General features: G+C 36.7%; 1 protein-coding gene across 2 annotated transcripts in view; it reads left to right on the top strand.

The window, feature by feature from the left end:
* RC3H1 (ring finger and CCCH-type domains 1) overlaps positions 1-22,350 on the top strand; it is a 45,360-nt gene extending 23,010 nt beyond the window's left edge. The window contains exons 9-19 of one of the 2 annotated variants that reach the window (XM_077763334.1): positions 2,361-2,642; positions 3,181-3,395; positions 5,286-5,656; positions 6,463-6,630; positions 11,371-11,523; positions 14,193-14,406; positions 14,840-14,930; positions 15,377-15,509; positions 18,069-18,239; positions 19,131-19,246; positions 20,583-22,350. In XM_077763334.1, the coding sequence (XP_077619460.1) occupies positions 2,361-2,642; positions 3,181-3,395; positions 5,286-5,656; positions 6,463-6,630; positions 11,371-11,523; positions 14,193-14,406; positions 14,840-14,930; positions 15,377-15,509; positions 18,069-18,239; positions 19,131-19,246; positions 20,583-20,733 (2,065 nt within the window). In that variant the 3' untranslated portion in view covers positions 20,734-22,350. The remainder of the gene's footprint in view (positions 1-2,360; positions 2,643-3,180; positions 3,396-5,285; positions 5,657-6,462; positions 6,631-11,370; positions 11,524-14,192; positions 14,407-14,839; positions 14,931-15,376; positions 15,510-18,068; positions 18,240-19,130; positions 19,247-20,582) is intronic. The other variant, XM_077763335.1, reaches the window with a different exon arrangement.
* The last annotated feature ends 2,125 nt before the right edge of the window (positions 22,351-24,475 follow it).

Raw genomic sequence — 24,475 nt, forward strand, 5'->3', positions numbered from 1 at the left:
GTGTGTCGGGGGGGGGGGGGGGGGCAGAGAGAGACAGAATCGGAAGCAGGCTCCAGGCTGCACAGAACCCAATGCGAAGCTCAAACCCATGAACCGTTAAATCATGACCTGAGCCAAAGTCAGAAGCTTAATCGACTGAGCCACCCAGGCGCCCCTAAAGAAAAACCTTTAAAAAAATAAGAGAAAAATTGAATAAATGAAGAAGGATACTATGTTCTTGGATAAGACTTACAGTTTTTATTTTCTCAGTAAATTCAATGAGATCTCAGTCAAAATCTTAACATGATGATTGTTAGGATCTAACAAAATCATTCATTGGGAAAAGTAGATATGTGCAAAGGGCCAGAAAATTTCTGAAAGAAGTTTTCAACAGACTGGACTAGACTAACAACTTTTAAACTGTATTATGAGCTGAAGTACATATAAAGACTGGTATTAGCATAGGAATAGCTAGATCAGTGAAGTAGAATGAAAAATCTAGAAAGAATGCCAGACACAATAGGAACTGAGCATTTGTGCTGAAGGTGGCATTTCACATCAGTAACAAAGAAGACATTGAAACAACTGCTGTCTATTTGAAAAATCATCAGAATGAATTATAAATGTGTCAGAGATCTAAATCCTTCAGAAAGAACCAATAGAGTACTTTAGGGATCTTTGCTGTTAACTTAATCTTACAATAGGAAAGGATTTTTCACGAATGACTATCCAGCATCCATAAAGGAGAAGACTGATAAATGTGATTACATAAAAGTTAAGATATGGCCCAAACACCAGAATTTAAAAAAAAAAAAGGACAGACAGGAAAATGACATACAGAGGACTGGTACCCCTAACACAAAATGAGTTGCTACAAATCTGTTAGACGAACCCATAAATATGAACATACAGGCACTTCACAGAAGAAATAGTAATAAACATGTAAAAGTATGTTAAACTTCATTGATTGTTAAATACACAGTAAAAGAAAATCATATTTTGAACTATCAAATTAATAGAGACTGTGATACTACCCAGTATTTAATAAGATAATGAAAAAGGACATTTTAAAAAAGTTATCAGTAGGAGTTATAGTAGTTTTGGAATATTATAACAGTTTCTAATGTGTCTAGAATAGACTTAGCTGTTCTGGTTAGTCACACAGGGTTGCAAATACATGTACAGAAGCACCTGTTACTGCATTGTTTTAATAGCAAAAAAATAGGAATAGCCTAAAATGTACTGACATAAGGGTATATCCAAAATGCAGAGTGAAGGGAAGAAGTTACAACCCTATTTCTGTTAAAAATAATCTTACATATTAATATTAAGGGAGTGTGTGGAATGGAAAATCTGCATGATTATGTACCAAACTGCTAATAGTGGTTATGTCTAAGGAGTAGTGTCTCCTCCCCACCCCTGTAAAATTTGTCAAATATGGGAAGCATTTGGAAAAATAGCATTTTTCTTACGGGAGTTTGTCTTTGAGATTATTTTTTAAAGTGCACTAGCAGGAGTAAATAGATTTGCTTTCATTATTGAGGAACAAGGATAGTAGACTCTGATGGCTTGGCTTAATATTTTTCCTTTGGTTAGATTTACAGTCTATATACCTTCTATATTGCAGTGTCTGTTTATATTTAGGCATTGTATTGTTTTTATTAATCCACTTTTAAAATAATTCCAGTTTTGTGTAGGCATACATAGTGTCAGTATCTCTAAATCATATCTGGTACAAATTACTATTCTTGATTATTTACAAATTTTAATGGAGGAAAGCCTGGGTGGCTCAGTAGGTTGAGCATCTGACTCTTGGTTTTGGCTCAGGTCATGATCCCAGGGTTGTGGGATCAGGCCTTGCAAGGGACTCAGTGCTGTGCATGGAGCCTGCTTGAGACTCTCTCTTTCTCTCACTCTGCCCCTCTTCCCCCATCATGCTCTCTCTCTCTCTAAAATTAAAAAAAAAAAAAATTACTGGAATCGATGGGAAAATTTTCTCTGCACACTGGCTTTATGTTTTATTGTTAATTTATAGCATAGAGTCACTGTATTCCAGGGCATTCGAGGGGAAGCTAAAATAAAATATTTCAGAAACTATCTTCTAAAGATTTTCCTAGATTTTCTGAAGATTTTTCCCCTCTAATACGTTTGGGAAATAGAAATTATAATAAAAGCCAGTTATAATACTTATAGCTTAATATCTTAAAGGATATACACACATAAAAGTTTTCAAGTTGGTAGCTACTAACAATATTTCAAGAGAATTTCCAGAAAGTAATGTTCTTGGCATCTTTTTCTTTTCTGTTTCTTAAATACGTTTTAGTACTTGGTTTTGCTTTTATAATTTTGGGTTTGGGTGTGTGCTTTTGCTTTTTATATAGGTTTCGTAAAATGAACAAACGCCTGGTTCCCAGAAGACCTCTGAGTGCCTCTTTGGGTCAACTTAATGAGGTGGGCCTGCCTTCAGCAGCTGTCCTTCCAGATGAAGGTGCAGTGGATCTGCCTAGCAGAAAAACCCCTGCTCTGCCAAACGGAATTGTATCAGCAGGGAACACAGTAACACAGCTGATTCCACGAGGGACAGACCCCACCTACGATTCTAGTCTGAAGCCAGGAAAGATAGATCATCTGAGCAGTAGTGCCCCTGGATCCCCGCCTGACCTGTACGTTATTTTTCCTAATTTTTATTTAAAATTTCTCCTTTCTAAACAAAGTAGAGAGAAGAAAGATAACCAGTATTCTGATTTAAAAAAAAAAAAAACAAACTCATTTTTGGCTATATTTTATTTTCTATGCTAGTTCTTTTTAAGAAACAATTAGTGTAAGTGAAGTAAGATCAAAGTTTACAAATTTTGTAAAAGAAATGACTAACTATTAAGGCAAAAACAGTTTTCCGGGGTGCCTAGGTGGCTCAGTTGGTTGGGTGTCTGACTCTTGACTTTGGTTCAGGTGATGATCTCATGGTTTGTGGGTTCAAGCCCCATGTCAGGCTCTGCACTCAGAGCATGGAGCATGCTTGGGATTCTCTCTCTCTGCCCCTCGTGCTTACCCATGCATTCACTTCCCCCCCAACTCAAAATAAATAAAAAAAGAAAAACTTTCCCAAATTGAGGCTTTTTTTTTTTTTTTATTTAACAATATGTGTATATTAGAAGTATTTTTGAGACCTTAAAGTTGACCTTTGGAATTTTACTCTTTTAGGCTAGAATCTGTCCCTAAGAGTATTTCTGCCTTACCTGTGAATCCACATCCTGTACCTCCAAGGGGGCCAACAGACTTGCCTCCCATGCCTGTCACCAAACCCCTTCAGATGGTCCCACGAGGTTCTCAGCTCTATCCAGCACAGCAGGCGGATGTTTATTACCAGGACCCTCGAGGAGCTGCTCCGCCATTTGAACCAGCACCGTATCAGCAGGGTATTGGTCTTTTATTTATGTTGCTCACTTTTCTTAGGAGTTAGATCAATTCCAAGAAAGAGTGACCATATTTGCAGAAGCCTCAAGATAAACAAATGCATTTATTTAATATCGTAGAAAAAGTTGAGATTTTATGATCAACTAAATAGTATAAAATAAGTGAGTTAGCAAAGCTTTATAAGTAAGCCAATTGCCCAAATCACTGAAAGCTAGTTGTATATTAAATATGTGCATATATTTATGGAAATATGTCACTGAAGGAGATAATGGAAATTTGCCAAATAAGGCATTATATATTTTCCTGACCAAAATTTTCGTTGTGCATGAAAAAGAATTTAATATTACAGTGGGTACACACACTACATTTTTCCAGTTATCACCGAATACTTTTGGGGGCCCTGTAATATATTTGAAAAAAATGCAGCATACATAGTATAGAAAGGTGATAGTGTAAAATCAGTATTAATAAAGGATAGTGTGAGTGTTCATATGTTGTATATGTGTGTTTAAAATTAAGTGTTCCATTGTGGTACTGATGTTGTAGAGATTAACTGCAGGACTCAAGGGAGATCACTGAGAATAGAAGAATCAAAAAGTCTTTATGGAAGAATGCCCTAACTAGAGGTATGGGAATAGAAAAATAAATTTACAAACAAATTGCAAAGATGACAGTCTAGAGTCAAGGAGGAATAAGGAGAATGTTGTTAAACCAGGTTGTGAGTATTGAGGCCTGGATTAGTGTGGTCGGAGGGGAAGGATTATAGAAAATAGACAGAGTTGAAACATTAGCCAGTTTTATTGATAATACCAAGTCTGGATAATGAAGGAGCAGAGATGACCAAGAGGCTTACATACACAATTCCTGTGGAAAAATAGGAACATTGATTTTTAAATTAAAGTGTTGGGTCTTGGTCAGAGACAGTGTAGTGCTATTATTTTTTAAACTGGGGTAGATTAAAGATGATCTCCTTTTCCCCCCAGGCTGTTTAATTTTTGTTTTTGTTTTTCTAAGGCTGTTTTAATTTTGAATCAGAAATGCTTCTCTACTTTCAAAAGAATAGCTTTAAATTGGTCTGGCATTATCAATACACATACAAATATGACGGAAGTTTTTTGTATCTTCCTTTGGGCCATCCATCACAGGAAAAACTCAACTACTTTTGTTAAGGTGACCTTAAATACCTTGTATACGTTAAATACCTATGAGTCAAGTTCCAATAGCAGATAATAGAAATCATTCTTGCTGCATTAAGCAGAAAGAGGTTTAATGCATGGAGTTTAGGTGCCCACAAAATCAGTGGAAGTACTGGAAAAGTAGGCTTAAGCTAGCCTGCCAGGAGTGACTCTCAGAATTAGCTACTGAAAAAGCCTGTTACAATGAGGAAGCAGTAAAAATAGAAGTTTTGGGTCCTGCCTATGTGCCAGGATCACATTACTTAAAGGCAAAATTCTAAAAATTAGGAAGCTCCTGCTACAACTTTTGTCTTAAGAATTCCAGAGCTACACAACAGCTACTACGTCTGAGCCGTGTTGCTTTCCAGTAAACTCCACCTCACATTCAGAATTCCTGTGAGCAATTTGTGGAACCTGAGTTTCAGGGAACTGTAGTCATTTGATTTCCAGTGTTCGTACTGCATTAAGACACACCAGAAGAATGGTCAACTGAGAGAGCCAGTCTCCTATTGCAGATTATAAATAGATTAGTTTTTTCAGTGACTTTAAGGATTAAGGTTAATTTTTGCTTATTTTTCCTATACTTAAGCGGAAGGGAAAACATGTAAAGAAATGGGTGGATTTTTTATTCCTTAGTGTTGAAATATTTCAAAAGGGAAAATATAATAAAGTAGATTGGCTTACTGTTGCTTTTGATTCCTCTTGTGCATTGTGCAGGTATGTACTATACTCCACCGCCACAGTGTATGTCCCGCTTTGTCAGACCGCCACCATCTGCTCCTGAACCTGGCCCTCCCTACTTGGATCACTATCCACCCTATCTCCAGGATCGTGTAGTAAACTCACAGTACGGCACCCAGCCACAACAGTACCCACCTATGTACCCACCACACTATGATGGCCGCCGTGTGTACCCTGCTCAGTCTTACACAAGAGAGGAGATTTTCCGAGAAAGTCCTATTCCCATTGAGATTCCACCTGCAGCAGTACCATCCTATGTGCCAGAATCCAGAGAGAGATACCAACAGGTGGAGGGTTACTATCCAATGGCTCCTCATCCAACTCAGATCAGACCTTCGTACATCAGAGTATGCCGGGGTTTTTTCTTTCTATATAGATTTGATTTGATTGTTGTTGCAGTGATATGCCTTTTAGCCATGGTCGTAACCCTTTGATAAATTCTTTTTTTATAAGAAACTTCCCCCCTTCCTTTTTTACATCTTTTCACAATTTGGGTAGGATTTTTTGGTATTATTTAACCATTAAAAGGGGGGGAAAATCCCTTCTTAGTTTCTGTACTTTAGATAGTTTAATGAACATTTCTGTATCTACATTTGACCCTTGAGCAATGCAGGCGTTAAGGGGAACAACCCCCCATGCAATTGAAAACCCATATAATAACTTTTGACTCCCTGAAGACTTAACTACTAATCACCCACTGTTGCCCAGAAGCCTTACCAGTAACATAAATAGTTGATTAACACATATTTTGTGTGGTATATGTATTATATGCTGTATTCTTACAGTAAGGTAAGCTATAGAAAAGAAAATTGTCAAAATCGTAAGAGAAAATATATTTACAGAATTGTACTCAATGAAAAAAACATCTGTATGAGTGGACCTTTGCCATTCAAGCTTGTATTGTTCAAGGGCCAATGATATTTAGAGATTATGGTCTCTGACTTAAGAAAAAGAAACTTAAATTACCTCTTTGGGAAATCCTCAAGAGTCTTTTTGGGCAGGCGTTTGTTTTGGTTTGCTTTGTTGTAGTAAGTCTTAGGATTTTCACATGTTGAGATGAATATACAAGGTGCTGTCTATTTAAAATATGTGCTAAATGAATTAATATGTTCTGAAATTCTTTTTCAGTTTTTACTAATCTTTGCATTTTCAGGAGCCTCCTTATAGCCGGCTTCCTCCTCCTCCTCAGCCCCATCCTAGTCTAGATGAGCTACACCGCAGACGAAAGGAAATAATGGCCCAGCTAGAGGAAAGGAAGGTTATCTCTCCACCTCCTTTTGCACCTTCACCGACATTGCCTCCTACCTTTCATCAAGAGGAGGTAAGCACATCATTTTTAGTCCATTTATCAATTTTTCCTCCTTCATTGTTTTGTTGCATGTCTTGTTCAAGTAATCTTGGCTGTTTCCAAGATTATGAAGATATTTTCCTGTATTTTCTTCTAAAAGGTTTATTATTTTATTTTACAATTAGATCTATAATCCATCTAGAATTGATTCTTGTTACTATGCTAGGAGTGAAGATCCATTGTTCCCCCATAGGATATCTCCTTTACCTAGCACCATTTAATGAAAGACCATCTTTTCTCTAGTGCCCTGCAGTCATCATTACCATAATCAGGTCACCTTTGTCCTAGTCAGGTGACTATAAAAGTTTTTGGACTCTATTCTCTTTCATTGATCTATTTCATCTGTCTTTGTACTTTGTACTCCTACCACATTGTCTTAGTGTAGCTTTATAATATATCTTTAGATGTGGTGACATATGCTTTCCAGTTTTGTTATTCTTTAATATTACCTATGCTGTTCTTAGCCCTTGCAATTTCCAACTACATTTTAGAATCAGCATGTTGATGTTGACAAAAGTATCTGCTGCAGTTTTTATTAGGATTACGTCAAATCTCTGGATCTGTGCTGTCCGGTATGGTAAGCACTAGCCACATAGTGCTAATGAGTACTTAAAATAATGTAGGTAGTCCAGATTCAGTTGTACTATAAATATAAAATATGCCCCAGGAGTAAAACACTTCATTAATAGATTTCTTAATTGCATGTTAAAAATGATAATACTTTCGATGTGTTAAATAGAATATATTGGCAAAATTAATTTCACCTGTTTCATTTTTTTTTCATGTGGCTGCTAGAAATTTTTAAATTATATATGGGGGGGGTCTCATTTTATTTCCATTGGAAATTGTTGTTTTAGGTCCATTAAGGGAGAAGTGACATCTTGCTAATACTGAGTCTTCAAGAACATTGTATATCCCCCACTTACTTGGATCTTCTTTAACTTTTTTCAGAAATGTCATAGATCATAGTTTTCAGTGTCTTGTACATCTTTAATTAAACTTATTCCTAGATAAATGATAGTTTTTGAAGCTAACGGAATCTGTTTTGAAATCTCACGTTGTTACTAATATAGAGAACTTAAATAGATTTTTCTATATTGATCCTTGTGTTCAGCATTGTTGCTGAGTTTCCAGGTTGATTCTAGTATTTGTTACTGGACTCTTGGTTTTTCTGTAGACACAGTCAAATCCTCTGTGAATAATGACCATATGACTTTCTCTTTTTTCAATTCTTAGGTCTCTTCTTTTTCTTACGTTGTTGTCCTCGCTAGGTCCTTCACTATAATGTTGAATAAAAGGGATGACAGCAGCTATTCTTGACTTATTTCCAGTCTTTGAGCAAATAGAGCTTTTAATAAGTTACCATTATGATGTTTGCTGTAGGTTTTTTGGTAGATAATCTTTATCAAATTAATGAAACTCCTCTCTTGCTAGTGTTAGACTTTTAATAAGTAAGACACATCAAGGATTTATTTAACTCAGTAATGAGGAAAGCAGCAGGATGGTGACGTTGATCAGGAGAAAAAGAGAGACAGGCTAATACAGTGGTGTGAAAGGCAGCGAAAAACTGAAAGTTGCTAGAATAAACTGGTTAATGTACTACAGGGCTCTAAAGCATAATCTTGGGTATTAACTTTGTGTTTCTGTAGGACAGTGGTGATTGTTAATCATGACTGAATGTTGTCTTATGATCTTTTTAATATCTATGTGGTCTTTGCTTGTGTTCCTTTTTCCACTTACGATATTGATAATTTTTTTCTTGGTCTGTCTTGCTAGGGATTTATCCAAAAACAATTTTTTTCCCAAAAAAACAGCTTTTGCTTTGTTGATCTCATTAATTTATTTTGGTTTGTTGATTGTATGCAGTGCCTCAATTTACTGTGTGTGTGTGTGTGTGTGTGTGTGTGTGTGTTTTAAGTCAAGTAGGTTTTCTTAGGGTTGCAGTTGATCTTATGTAAGGAAAACGTCTTACATCTTTTATGTATAGAATTATTCTAAACTAGTTTACTATCTGGCATATTGACAAGTGAAGTGTGTCACACTGCATACAATAAGCAGTAATCTTTTGGGTCTATGAACATGGTCTACTAATTAAAAGGTGTTCACAGTTACCCAGCTTTCCTATCTAAACACTTTAGATGAATTTTCCATAATAATGTAGGTTAATTAGTAAAATCATAACATCTTCTATTAAGGTAATTTTACTTGTAGGTATAAACGTTACAGAGAGAGAGCATGAGTTGGGGAGAGGGGCAGAGGGGGGAGAGAGAATCTTAAGCAGGCTCCATGAGCTAAAATCAAGAGTCTGAGTTGGACATGGGGCACCTGGGTGGTTTAGCCAGTAAACATCTAACTTTGGCTCAGGTCATGATCTTGCACACTTGGTGGGTTCAAGCCCTACATCAGGCTCTGTGCTGACACCTCAGAGCTTGGAGCCAGCTTCGGATTTTATGTCTTCCTCCCTCTCTGCCCCTCCCTCACTCATTACATTTTTTCAAACACTATATTTTAGAGTCCTCCTAGAACGTAGTTAAGCCATACTATTTTATCAGCAATATGACACTGCAAAAAGTAAGCTACTTTTGGAATCAAACATAATTTATCTTTGAAGTTCAGCTGTGCTGCTCTGTGAGATCTTTTGTAAATTACTTAGCCTCCCTAAACTCTGAAGCTCCGGTTCTCCATTTGTAAACCAAGCGTAATTTAAAGCCTCCTTGACAGTGATGTGGGAAAGATTCAGGAAGACATAGGCCTCTGGCACATATCTAGCATTCAGTAAATAATAACTGGTTTTGGTTTTTTTTTTTACTTCTAATAAAAATTAGAATCCTTGCTATTAAGGAACTTTATCTAGAATTATTTTAGTTACTATTTATTACCTGAGTATATCCTTACATTATTTGTTTAATCTGATTATAAATAAACTACATATAATTGTACTAAATTCATACACTATAACTGTCTAAATATATTTCAACTTTCGTTTGTATGAACTAATGTATTATTTTTTAATAGGATCATTTAGTACTATATTCTGAGGTTTTGTTTGCATTTTACATTTTTTGTTTTTTCTTTTTACTTAACCAGTTACCCTGGACGTCTTTCTTTGTCAGATACAAACTTATCTCCTTCTTTTAACATGATCTCAGGGTTGTGGGATCAAGCTCCACGTTGGGGTCTGCACTGAGTGTGGAGCCTGGTTAAGATTCCCTTCTCTCTCTCTCTCTCTCTCTCTCTCTCTCTCTGCCCCTTTCCCCTGCTTGTATGTACGCTCTCTCTCTCAAAATAATAAGAAGAAGAAGAAATCAATTTTTTTTTTTAAAGCTAGCTGTTCTACATGAAGTTTGCATTTGGAAGAGAACTAAAGGAGACACCCTAAAAAAATTTTTTTAAATAGAGATAGGATAAAAAGTTTATAAATAATAGAAATAGGAGTTTTTGTTGAAAATGAGTAATATTTATAAACATCAAGACCCTCTGTCAGTGCAGAAAATCAATGATGATTCAGAAAAGATATTTTTTTAGATATGGGGAAGCATAGAGCCACTTAGATATACCAAAAGCCCCTATGTTATCAGTACATCACTGTATGTATATTAGTGATAAAGTGAAAGCAGTAGTAAAGTTCTAGTCACCTATGTTCTCATGGACTTGAGGAACATTGGAGATAGTATATGTAAAAGCACTTTGTAAAACATTACGTAAATGTGAATGTTGTGATTTTAGTAAATCACATTAGACTTAGGATAGCTATTATATAATTTCAGAACTCATCTTGAGAAAATTCAGTATCTTATCATTTTCGCTTCACAGAAACAACTTAAGGACTAGAATTTATTTATTTATTTAAAATTTTTTTTAAGTTTCTTTATTTTGAGAGAGTGAGAACATGAGCAGGGGAGCTGGGGAAGGGTGGGGGGGTGGAGAGAATGAATCCCAAGCAGACACCACACTGTCGGTGCAGAGCCTGATGCAGGGCTTGAACCCACAAACTGTGAGATCATGACCAGAGCCATGACCAAGAATCAGACACTTAACTGACTGAGCCACCCAGCCTCCACCAGAATTTATTTTAAATATGAATTAAGGACACCTGGGTGGCTCAGTCAGTTAAGCATCTGACTTCAGCTTAGGTCATGATCTCGTGATTCATGGGTACGAGCCCCACATAGGGCTCTCGGCTGTCAACACAAAGCTTGCTTCAGATCCTCTGTCGACCCCCTCTCTCAATAAACATTTAAAAAATATATGAATTAGTGCCATTGAAGAGATTTCTGTAAAGAAGTTGTATCATCATGCACTACACAAAACATTCTCAGTTACGTTTTAAGTCGTTTTTCATGCTCTTGTTTACCTGGACTGTTATTGAAAGAAACATTGAGGAGTGTCTGGCAAAGCTAGGGCCTGATATGTATTAGCTTAAATGCTGATTTCCAGCCAATGAAGAAGAGGATGAGCAAACCTCCTCCAATCCTGGCTTCCTTCCTTAAAGGATATTGAGATACTTGTTTTTGACTCTCTGCTAACAAACAGTAAAAACTAAACATCTTTCTTCACCTGTTTTATATTTTTCAGTCTATAAAAATCTTCTGCTGTGACACAAATAACCATCACTGTGTTGCTCTAGCATAGTGTTGTAAGAAATTCCTGCTTTCTGTGTGTTGTTACTTATAAGACTCATTTCCATTATGTGTGTTTTTTTTCCATCTGTAGTTTTTGGATGAAGACTTGAAGGTAGCTGGGAAATACAAAGGAAATGATTACAGCCAGTATTCTCCCTGGTCATGTGACACCATCGGCTCCTACATTGGAACCAAAGATGCAAAACCCAAAGATGTTGTGGCAGCTGGGAGTGTGGAAGTGATGGTATGTGTAGTAACTAAGCCACCATTAATGCAAATCCAGATACACCAAAAATATGTCACCCCCTGTTAATAGTGCAGACACAAATAATTGAGCTTTACTTAAGAATTTCAAGCCATATTCTATATTATGTGTTTGAATTAGGTTTAAACTGTGGGGGTTTTTTGTTTTGTTTTGTTTTTCAGGTATAAAAATAAATCTTCTAATGGATATGTAGATAGACAAAGAAGAACATCTAGTAATTTCTGTGCAGCCAACAACCCAACAGCTATTTAGAACCAGAATTAAATTATTTTGCATAATCAGGATCTTGGATTTCTTGTCCAAATAAATTAAAACAGACTCTGAAGTTTAAACAACAAAGTTGAGTCTAGTGAACAATAGTTTTTGAGTCAGAATTGCAGCTAATAAGCTTCCAGTGGATTGTGGTACATGGAAATATATTCTACTTTTTCTGTTTTAATGTTTAACAAAAAATAATGTAATAAATAATTATACAGTATGTATAATATCCAAGCTTAACATATATAAATATCTGAATTGCTTCTTCATTTTTTAAAGAAATAAAGCTTTATAGAAATAGTGAGATCTTCCTGTATATACCTCCCTAATCTCCTTTTACTTCCTTCCTTCTTCTCTGGAGGTAACCTTTATCCTGATTTGAGAGTTATTCATTTCATGGATACTTTCATACTATTCCTAAAAAGTTTTGTATGCTTTTAGGCCTTATATATATTATATATATATGGCTTGCATTCAGTCACCTTTTGTGTCTGAGATATATCCAAATTCATAGGTCAGGTTCAATCATTTTAACTTTTTATCAAATACCATTGTAAGATAACTGGTATCGTACAGTAAATATATATACAAATTATTATTTGTTCCTTTTCCTGTTAATGGACATTTAGGCTAACTTTGATCTTTTACCATTAGGTACTGTGATGTATTACAATGAACGTTTTTGTGTGTTTCCTTGTGTACATGCATTAGTTATGCTTAGAAGTGGTATTGTTATGTTTAAAGGTATGTCTGGACTATTACTCTTAAGCCATTTAGCCCTTATTAGCCTAACTGAAGATCTCTAGAATATTATACAGCTTTTCCTAGACAAATATTTGTCCAGCTGCTTAAGAGAAGACCAGTTCTTAGAAAAGTAAAACTTGGATGCTAATATCATAAATGAGTGAAATGATATCTATAGCATAACTGTGATTAAATGCCAGCCAAAAAGAGAGAAAGAAAGGGGTTGGGGAGGGGGAGCAAAAAATTTGACTCTTTTATTTTTCTGTGGTAGGATTAGGGAAACATTATTTAGAAAACATCCTTTCTAAGGGCATTGGGTGGCTCAGTTGCTTCAGTGCCCAACTTCAGCTCAGTCATGATCTAACGGCTGGTAGGTTTGAGCCCCATGTCAGGCTGTGTGCTGACAGCTTGGAGCCTGCTTCAGATTCTATCTCTGTCTCTCTGTCTCTCTGTCTCTCTCTCTCTCTCTCTCTCTCTCTCTCTCTCTCTCTCTCTCTCCTCTTCCCCTGCTCACACTCTGTCTCCCTCTCTCTCCCAAAAATAAGCCAATATTAAAAAAGATAAAAAAGGAAACATCCTCTCTAAGAACAGGAGTGGGATGAGGTGGAGATAGACAGGAACACTTGCTTTGTACCTGGCTTTCAGAAACGGTTCTTATGTTAAGTAACAAAAATAAGCAAAATAAAACTCATTTCCTTAAATCACTAAAGACTAAAAGTGTTTGTCATACTAACCTAGACGTAATTGAAAATCTCACAAATGGTAAAGGACAGTGTTTTTCAAGCATGCATATAAATTACCTTGGAGTCTAATTAGAGCCGGTTAAAGTGCAGGTCCAAAATCAGTAAGACTGGAGTGGGACCTGAGACTCTACTAATGAGTTCCCAGGTGCTGCTGCTGCTGCTGCTGCTGCTGGTCCTAGAACTATAGTTTGAGTAGCAAAGATCTAGCAGTTGAATTTCTGTTCCCATTTATTTTGGCACTTCTTTCTAATTGGAATCCCTTTGAAACATCTATGTTGGCACTTATATTTTTAAGCGGTGGTTTTCTAACTATTGAGTTTTGAAATTGAGTGGGGCATCATGGCCTTTTTTTTTTTTTTTAAAGAAATAAGTTCAAATAACAATATAAATATGAGAGTACATTACATATGATAAGAAGTAAATATTTGTCATAAAATTATATCTATATATTAGAATGTGTGTATGTATCTAGTCATTATGTAAAATATATTTTTTATTGTGGGGAGTGATCAAAGGATTAAAAAGTAGTGTTTATTACTATGACAAGCAAATTATTTTAGTCCACCAGTAAGAACATTATACTCTTTTTTTTTTTTTTAATATTTTATTTATTTTTTGAGAGAGAGATAGAGACAGCATGAGCAGGGGAAGGTCAGAGAGAGAGGGAGACACAGAATCTAAAGCAGGCTCTAGGCTCTGAGCTAGCTGTCAGCACACAGCCCGATGCAGGGCTCGAACCCACCAACCGTGAGATCATAACCCAAGCTGAAGTCCGACGCTTAACCAACTGAGCCACCCGGGCGCCCCCACCCCCCCCTTTTTTTTTAACCTTACCACATAGCCGGAGGAAGTAATGTTAGAGATCTAAGTGTGGGGTGGATTTCTCATTTTACTTCTTACCAGAATGTAGAGAGTAAAGGAATGAGAGACCAGCGATTGGATCTTCAAAGAAGAGCAGCAGAAACCAGTGATGATGACCTTATCCCTTTTGGAGACCGACCAACCGTATCTCGGTTTGGGGCCATCTCTCGAACCTCGAAAACAATATATCAGGGTGCTGGTCCAGTGCAGACTATGGCACCTCAGGGAGCTCCCACAAAACCTATTAACATTTCAGGTAAGAATCGTAGGTAAACTGATCTACAGGTTCATACTCATGACCTTCAGCACCCTCCATACTCCCTATGTGTGATCAGTGCTTTCCATAATCTTCCAAGACCATAATCTTATAAACTCTTCCAGGGAATTATCCCCATAGAAAAGTAATTGTAACCCAGGGAATTGATGAAGATTACCTGTGTTTTTGTTGTTTTTTTATTAGCTTCATTGCTATTATTAAAATAATACATTCTCATTTTTAAACATTGAAACACTTACAAGGGCTGATTATCTTTCAGTGGGGGGAAAAACCATCAATGCCCTCTTATCATATTGGTAGACATCTTTCCAAAGAGCTGTGTACACACAATGTCTATGCCTTTTAGATTATGGCCACCTTCAAAGAGTCGACTCTGAATTGCATCATAGCACCGTAAACTATTCTCTTGTAGATTATAGTCCATATGGAACCCACAGTGGCTGGGGAGGTTCTCCGTATTCACCTCATCAAAACATACCTTCTCAGGGACACTTCAGTGAGAGGTAGGAGTCATCCTTTTTAGTTTTACAAACCTTTGAAATTATTCAGCTTTCTTATTTGTTTTACTTGTCAATAATTTTTATTTATTTACTTACTTATTCATTTACTTATTTTTAAATGTTTATTCATTTTTGAGAGAGAGAGTATCCGAACCAGGCTCTGTGCTGACAGCAGCAGGCCCGATGTGGGGCTCAAACTTGAGAGCCGCGAGATCATGACCTGAGCCGAAGTCGGATGTTCAACCGACTAAGCCACCCAGGCGCCCTGTCAATCATTTTTATATTTTTCATAGTTAAGTAACAGTTTTATGTTGGAACAGTAGTAGATCAAACCTTGTTTGTTTTCTTTAATTTTTTTTCAATTGAAATATAGTTACACAAAATGTTACATCAATAATATATTTTTTAATGAGGTTAAAATTTATTTCACCCTTTCTTTCCCACACAAGGGACAGAATGTCCATGTCAGAAGTAGCCAGTCATGGAAAACCCCTTCCATCTGCTGAGCGGGAACAACTACGACTAGAATTGCAGCAACTAAACCATCAAATTAGCCAGCAGACCCAGCTACGTGGACTAGAGGTACCAGCCTACAGATATTTTTTTCATTCCATTTTTTGAAGTGTTCTCATAGAGGTTTTAAAAGGAAGAACTTTGAAGGTACTGTGAACCAAAAAACTTAAGGTCTATTTCATAAAGAGTTAGTATAGGTCTCCATCCTTCCAAGAATTTAAATACTTAAGAGTTCAGTGTGGGACAATAGGAAATTTAGAATTTCTATTCCATGAGAATAGAAAACAGGGAGCTTATGTTCCCTGATGGCACATTTAACATATACAGTTTTTATCAACAAATGCCTTTAGCTTTACATCTGTTTTTATTATTTTTTAATTTATTTTTTAAAAGTTCTTTAGGTGTTTGTTTATTTTTGAGAGAGAGAGAGTGTGAACAGGAGAGGAGTAGAGAGAGAGGGAGACACAGATATGAAGTAGGCTCCAGGCTCTGAGCTGTCAGCACAGAGTCTCACACAGGGCTTGAACTTCCAGTAGCAAGATCATGACCTGAGCCAAAGTTGTCTGACTCAAAGTCAGTCTGCCGACTGAGCCACCCAGGTGCCCCTAATTAATTTTTTTAAATCTTTATTTATTTTGAGGGAGAGAGAGGGCACGTTGGCACATGCGTGTGCAAGCAGGGGAGGAGCAGGTTGAGAGGGAGAGAGAGAATCCCAAACAGGCTCTGAGCTCTCAGCACAGGCAGACCCCAGTGCGGGGCTTGATCCCATGAACTGTGAGATCATGATCTGAGCCGAAATCAAGAGTCTAACACTTAACCAACTAAGCCACCCAGGTACCCCAACATTTGTTTTTAATTTCTCATATTTCTTTTCTCAATTATAAAAAGTTTCTCTTATTTCCTTTAATCCTTGGCATTTATTTACAAATGTTTAGAAAGTAGAAGCTTAGTGGGGCACCTGGTCAGTCAGACAGTTAAGTGTCCAACTCTTGGTTTAAGCTCAGGTCATGATCTCATGGCCGCCCTGTATTTTGCTCTGTACTGACAGTGTGGAGCCTGTTTGGGATTCTCTCTCTTTCTACGTCTCCCCCATTTGCATGCGCTCTCATTCTCTTTCTCTCTCTTAAAGTAAATAAAATTTTTTTTTTTTAAGTAGAAGCTTAGAACTTGGACTTAAGCGTAGCCTCTGTATAACAATTGTACCTTTCATTAATAGTTTTTTCAGTTTATAAGTTGCTATCATATATCCTGCTTCCCTCTTATAATATATCTTGATAGGTCTATTAGGGCAAGTGGTATAGTCCCGCTCTTCTGGTTGAAGGATAGGAGTTTCACAGAGGTTGAAATACGAATCCAAGTCTTCATACTCCATATTCAGTGTTCTTTCCATCACACTGCTTGACACTTAAAGAGAAAAAAATAGGTGAAAACCAAGAATTTTAAAAATCCTTTTAAGTGCCATGTAAAGAAGGCTAGGTTTTGTTAATATTACCCTTTACATGAAGCATAATCTTTGACTTCAGTAAACTGAAGGCTTTCTTCTGATAAATACATTTTCCCCTTCTGGAGAAAAAAAACACTATTAGAACATTAGTCTTTACTTTCTACCAAGACCTTTAATAAGTAAGGCATCTCCTTAGAAATTAAATTTTTTTGGGTGGGAAATAAATTTTTAACTAATTCTATCATAAACTCTCTTATTTTTTTTTTCAATGTTTTATTTATTATTGAGACAGAAACATAGCATGAGGATGGGAGGGTCAGAGAGAGAGGGAGACACAGAATCCGAAGCAGGCTCCAGGCTCTGAGCTGTCAGCACAGAGCCCAATGAGGGGCTTGAACTCACAAACTGTGAGATCGTGACCTGAGCCAAAGTCCACCCAGGGCCTCCCCCACCCCCCTTTGACTCTGTTTTTACAAAGACCAATAGGAGATTTTTTTTTTTGAATGCATATCTGGCTTGTGCTCTTATGTAAGCAATAAGGTTTAGAATTTTTTTAAACTATGTAATATTCATTTTTTTGTCTTGGTTTGCCATTGTTTTATTTACATTGGTTCAGAACTTCTTGCTGATTCCTATCATAAAAAAAAGAGAATGCTATATTTATCATCTTTAGTTGATTATCTTTTTAAAGATTCAGACCATTAACTCCATAAAGTATTATTCCTTATCCTGATAATTTATGGCTTTTTGTCTTCGTTGAAATTTATAGATCAGTTTTCTGTTCCAAAAGAGTATGTATCAGCAGCATTTGGAAACTTGACATGTATTTACCTCGTTATGGTTAAAAATCCTTGCCATTACTGAGGTTTCATTGAAGTAAATTGCAGGATTTACTTCAGAAAATCCCATTAAAAAGGAGGGAAAGATGTACATTTATACTTGGTTTTCAAATAAAGTGCAACTTATACCTAAGATTAAATTACTCTTTACTAAGTTTAAGTCCCCTATGTTTTCATTTTAAATTCAGATGGTACTCAGAGAGACCGTGCTTTATCATTGCATCATTTTTATTGCAAATATCTTAGTGAAAAGCTATTTGAGGCGTGGTCTGGAATTGGGCCTGGTCATTCTGTGCATGGTTTGAAATGTGTTGAGTTGTGTATGTGCTTGGCTTTATGCACTAGGCTGTTAGTAACAGGCTGGTGTTGCAGAGGGAGGTGAGCACCCTGGCAGGCCAGTCCCAGCCCCCACCACCTCCTCCAAAATGGCCTGGAATGATTTCAAGTGAGCAGCTGAGCTTGGAACTGCACCAGGTGGAGAGGGAAATCGGGAAGAGAACCCGGGAACTGAGTATGGTGAGTATTATGGTGGGAAAAGGTGTGGCCAGTNAGCCTCTGTGTAGCACCCGGCTCTAGGCTCCTCACTAGAGCTCATCATCCAGAGCACTCCAATGAGGAATTAATACTTAGAATAAGTCTTATGAAGATGGAATGCCTCCCTGTTTTATTCATTCCTCTGATTCCCTTTTGGTTTGAGTGTATTCTTTGTCTCAATGATTCTGCATTACGAAAAGACTTTCAGGGAAAACAGGTAGTTAATTGGAGGTTATTAAATTACTGTTAAACATACTGACTAGGGAAGCAGAGGGAATGGTGTTTAGGATTTTGCAATACCATCATGTTATGTATAATAAAAACTTGTATTCACAAATAGCATTCAGTTTTTATAGCCCTTTAGTTATTGCAGACTTGTTTGTTATGAATGAAGTGCAGTTTTCACATTCCTCCTTGAGGAATTCTATCCATGAATGTGCTTGGGGGTTGCTTCTTAGCTCACTAATACTGATTCTAGTAAATTGTCGATCTCCTGGGTTGGAACCGTCCCCCAGGTTGCATGGTAATTGACCTTTTTTTGCATACTTTTCACACTCATTCTAAGCAGATGAATGGGGCGTTTTGTTTTTCTGCTTCCAATAAGTATATTATAGGTAGTTATTATATTTTGGCTTGCCCTTTCTAAGTCATCCGTTTTTCTAACTTGAGGCATTCTCCCCCTTGTTTTCTAGCTTGTTTAGTGAGCAAGTGTAGTGTGTTATTATGTATGTCTCTCTCAGGCTGCCTGTTTCTTTGGTCGTTTCATAAAAACTGAAGATGATCTATGAATCATCAATGTGTATTATCTGCATTTGGTCTTCTTTCAGTAGCACCATTAAATAGCAGATAATTGAATTTACTTCTTTTTCCAAGGAGAACCAGTGTTCTCTGGACATGAAAAGCAAATTGAATACAAGTAAGCAAGCCGAAAACGGACAACCAGAACCACAAAATAAGGTTCCAGCTGAGGACCTTACGTTGACATTCAGGTAAAGAAAGGGACATTTTCGTAGTCGCATATTATTCAGTCCTGACAGAAGTGCCCTCATAAATATGATTTGATTTTTAAAATATTAATCTGTGTACATTGAGAAAAGAATATTTTTGTATAAGTTTAATTATAAAACTTATTTATTTTTATGAGTTATAAAACTTATCTTAGAATCCAAAATTGAATTATCTGTTAATACCTAAGGAATGAATTTTTCTGGTTCCATTTCCTTCTTTCCCCTGTATTTTAATTTACTTAAAACCAACGTACACACTTTGGTGTATATATTTCCGGTCCTTTTAAAGCGTATGGGTATTTAGCCTCTTTCAAATCCACCTTCCACACCATTTCCCCCTCCCCTTTTAATGTTTATTTATTTTGAGAGAGAGAGAACCAGCATGGGGAGAGGCAGAGAGAGAGAGAGAGAATCCCAAACAGGCTCCGTGCTGTCAGCACAGAGCGCATGCGGGCGGGACTTGAAACCACGAACTGTGAGATCATGACTTGAACTGAAACCAAGAGTGGGGACACTTACCTGACTGAGCCCCCCAGGCACCCCTCCTTTGGGTATTTTGGAGGCATTTGCTGCATAGTCCTGAGTTGCCCTCCTGGTGAGAATAAAATAATCATTTCTAATGCCCTGTTGCTTTCAGGCTTTGGTTTTCAGTATTTAAACCCACGTATTATCCTGGGTTCAAAATAATTTCTTATACTAGTAAGCCTGCTAAAGCAGGAGTCAGAACTTTTTCTTAAAGTCCAGATAGTAAATATTTAGAATTATGAGGTTTATATAGTCTGTGGAAACTCTCAGCTCTGCCATTGTAGTGTGAAAGCAGCCATAGACCATACATGCACAAATGGTCAGGCTGGGTTTCCGTAAAACTGCTCCCAGGAACCAGGCAGCTGGTTGGCGTTGGTTTGCCAACCCCTGTGCTAAAGCATGATATGGGGCTGTAAATTAAAAGTTTAAAACCTAGTTGCATATTTTTCCATACTATTAAAAGAAAGGCCCCGTTTGGGTGCCTGAGTGGCTCAGTCGGTTAAGCATCCGATTTTGGTTCAGGTCATGATTTCACGGTCTGTGCATTCGAGCCCTGCGTCGGGCTCTGTGCTGGCAGCTCAGAGCCTGGAGCCTGCTTCAGAGTCTGTGTCTCCCTCCCTCTCTCTTTCTGTCCTCTACCCTCCCCTGCTCGCACTCTTGTTTCTATGTCTCTCTCTCTCTCCTCAAAAATAAAAAACATTTTTTTTAAAAAGGCCCTGTTGATTTTATTCTACTAATCATTTTTGTCTATCATTAATTAAAATTCCAACTTTTTTTTTTTTAATGTTAACAGTGATGTACCAAATGGATCAGCTTTGACACAAGAGAATATCAGCCTCTTGTCAAACAAGACCAGCTCTCTGAACCTGTCAGAGGACCCTGAGGGAGGAGGTGACAACAATGACTCACAGAGATCGGGAGTCACACCCAGTTCTGCTCCCTAAATTATGAAGCATCCTGCTTTTACCTTCTGCTCCTGATCAATTTGTGGGGCATAGGGGTAGGAGAACAGACACCTTGAAACTGTTTCTCTGCGAGCGGTCAGAGAAATCCAGGAAGAGTACCGGAGGCGATGTGCACAAACACCACTACTAAAAACAAACACTGCACATAGTTCACATTAATGCATTTTTTTAATTTAAAAAAAAAAAGAAAAAGAAAATTAGCAGTATCTGCAAGCAATTCAGATTAAATTTGTTTTTGTTCTGTGAATGAACTTTATTTTAATAACTTTGGACGCCTTGGATCCAGGGCTTAAAAAAAAGAAGATATTATATATACACTCTGTTTGATTAATTGTATGATCTTAATGAAGTAGGTTTTTCTTGTATTTTGGTATTATTACATACCCAGTGTATAATTCCTTACCCCTATTCCTTTCCAGCATTCACAACCCCATAAATTAAAACACACAGAAAGCACCGGCCTGTTTGAGAATTCTGTGGTGCTTGAGAAACAAAGAGACAGTAGTAGACTACTTATTAGAAAATGTGCAGCAAATCAACTTTTCCAAGAGTCATTACTTGAAAATCATCATTTTCTTTCCCTTTCTGGTTACTAACTTGATGTGTGTTTTTCATATGGCACTAAAACTTTTTGGTGTTCAGGAGGGTTTTGTTTTCTTGTTTTAGTTTTTATTTCAACTTTCCAGTGAGATAATTACCAATTAATTTTTGAAGTCCTTTTTTCCATATAATGTATCCTTTCATTTTCTTGATGTAATCAGAAAAGCCAGGCCACTGTTTGAGTATGATTAGATTTAAAAGCAGACCACTTTAAGGATGAACTATAATTTATTAGTCCTGGGAGGTACATGGTTGGTATATTACCTGTATGGAGCTGCTGGTTAGAAATTTGGAGCTGTGCTTTTTCACATTTTAAACTTTCGCTAAAATCCTGGAATGTTAAAAAAATAAAACAGGAAAATCAACCGTGTTTTAAAACAGCTACACTTGAACTAAAAATGAACAGTCACATTATTTCAAGGGACATTTTTGTTTTGTCTCACTGTCAAAACCCAAAAGTATAAAATAAAATGAAAGCCCCTGGCTTTCAAATAGATTTGGCAGCTGCAGACTGTCTGTGTCTTAAGGATAGTTAATGAATTGACCAGTTGTTGCTGATCAGAATCTTAGTACAAGTAGGTAATAAGTACCTAAAGTCAGTTTTCAGAGACCTGACTTTACATTAGTGACAAGATTCTTTATGAAGTTCTGCTGCACATATTCTGATGCCATGTGTCTATACTGAACCAAAACCCTATACAGCATGTTTCGTGGTGATTATTTGATATAGTCACCCTCCCCATCCCTCTGTTTACCTGATTTTTAAAATTTCCCTTCTTGGATTATACTACTAAAACAGAAAGCACTGGTTATGTAATAAGTTACTGCATTGCTTTGGTTGGGTAAAAGCAAGAGTTTGTATTTTTCTTGTTTCTTATTTTCTTAACCCTTAACTCCTGCTGGGGTCATAACAACCTCAGTGTAAGCTCTGTGTCCATCATACTGTTATCTGAAACAAATGGGGTGGGGGGGAGGGAAATACAGTCCTGCATTGCCTACCAGNTTTTTATTTAAATAAAAATTTATATATATTATATATATATACATATATACATAGCTATATCTGTATATATATTGGGTATGTTTTAAGGATTTTTTCGCATGAGCGCAGCTGTTGCGATAAAATGACTGATTGGGAGGTAGAAGCACTGAATGAAGATGATGCATTTCTTCAGTTGATATCCATATTTTCCTTTTTAAAAAAATACACTTGCTTTTTTTGCTTTTTTTTGTTTTCTTTTTTGCTTAAAACCCTCTTATATGTAAGTGCTTATTGTTTTTTGGGAGAAGGAGAGAAACTGTGTGTGTCCAACAGAGTCCCAAGATTTTTCATTTCTTTGTATAATCATAAAAGGCAACATTCTTGGCCTCCAACCTTCTGTAGGCAGATTTGGGCAGATCTTATTCTCCTTTGGACATGTTAGATAATTCCTAATTTTAGAAGCAGTCGGTTCAATTTGGAACTCAGAATGATTTTGGTATTAGAAGAGAATTTATGAGTATTGATTTTGTTGAAGTTCAGAATAAAAGTAAAAGTCCATTTTGGGTATCCATTGAAATACCTAATAAACCAACTTCTGTTCTTGTTCTTATATCCTTCAGATATACACCTTGCTTTCGCCATTTTGATTTTGTAAGCTAGGCAGGAATAGGCATGAACTTCTATAGTATTCCTGCTCTGAGTAAAACCAGAAAAGCCACTGTTTTGAATTTGACTTAAAATCATCTCTTTCACTTTTTAAGGTGACTTCCCTGGGGGGGTGGGAGTCAGGGCAGACAGATCTCTTAAATTGTAGCCTTAATTCTAGCTGCACCTCAGGAAGGTACCACACACTCGAGAGAAATCTGGTTGGGTAGAAAGGCAGAATGATACCCTGCCCCATTGTGCCTGTGACTTACCTGTTTTAAATTGGTAATTCTGCCTTATCTCATGGAAATTCTTACAACTTTCCTAGTGTTCACAAGCAGTTTTAGGAATTAAACTTCCAAAGTTTGGATTTTTTTTTTTTTCTTTTCCCTTTCTCTGTGGTACACTTTGCGGTATGATGAACCTGTAAGGGTAAGTGGCCTGTTTGGGCAAAGCTGCTTGACTCTTTAACTGCTTTTTTGTCAAAACCTGTGAAAGGCTTTGATTTTTTTTTTTTTTTTTTTTTTGTTTTTTTTAAAAAATGCTTTTCNTGGCTTTTTTAAAAAATGCCTGCCTTTAGAGACAGTAAAGAGATTAAATCAGTCAGATAGGAAATACAGTTTTTATGCTTTCTACTTATTAAAATATTTATTTCTTCTGGAGATGACTTTATTTGCTTTTCACTGAATTCAGAAGCAAGACTCTGACATCTCAGATGAACATGAACAATTCTGAGAAGGTTAAGGTAGGAGTATAATAAGCATTGTGTTCACTCTTGTTTAGATTACAAAACTAGGATCTTATTTTCTTTTAAAACCAGGATCTTATTATAGCTAGGAATACAAAAGTACTTTGACTTTTTTTTTTCAAGGTATCTCTGGAAAGGGGTATTAGAACTCAGAATAAGATATCTACATGCAGTTTCCTAACTTATATGTAGTTATTTTGCCTTACTCCTAGATATTGTCACAAGATAAGTCCAAGATAGCTGCCCTGTCTTGGGTAATTTACAGAAGCTGAAGTGACCAAAGATCCATTCTTTGTTACTTTTGTAATCAAAAGAACAGTTAACTATAGCATAGGTTTCTAGTAATAGTACTCACATGATAAGACACTATTTCTAATGCCAGCTACAAATATTCTACTACTCAGAATGTATAAAAATTATTTGGTGTGACATTAATGTGGCTGATTCCCTTCTCTCGTCTTACCTCCCTTCCCTTCTCCTAGTCTTTCCCTTGTATTTATTCTTTTGCCTAAAAGACATAGACTTGATATGATTCTCATTTGCTACCATGAATATGTATCTCCATCAGCCTTTCCATAGATCTTCAGGGTTGGAGCTCAAGGTATTTTTTTCCTGGCCCTTTTCTATCTTGCAAATTCCCCCTTGACCTACCCACTGCCCTCCCCAATCTGCAACAGTGACAGTTTGCTGCCTCAAAACAGAGCATTCAAATGAATTCGCTTAGCCAATAACTTCTGTGAAGTTGC

Source organism: Crocuta crocuta, unplaced genomic scaffold (assembly GCF_008692635.1).
Source record: "Crocuta crocuta isolate KB4526 unplaced genomic scaffold, BGI_CrCroc_1.0 scaffold3, whole genome shotgun sequence".
In the NCBI taxonomy this organism is placed as follows: domain Eukaryota; kingdom Metazoa; phylum Chordata; class Mammalia; order Carnivora; family Hyaenidae; genus Crocuta; species Crocuta crocuta.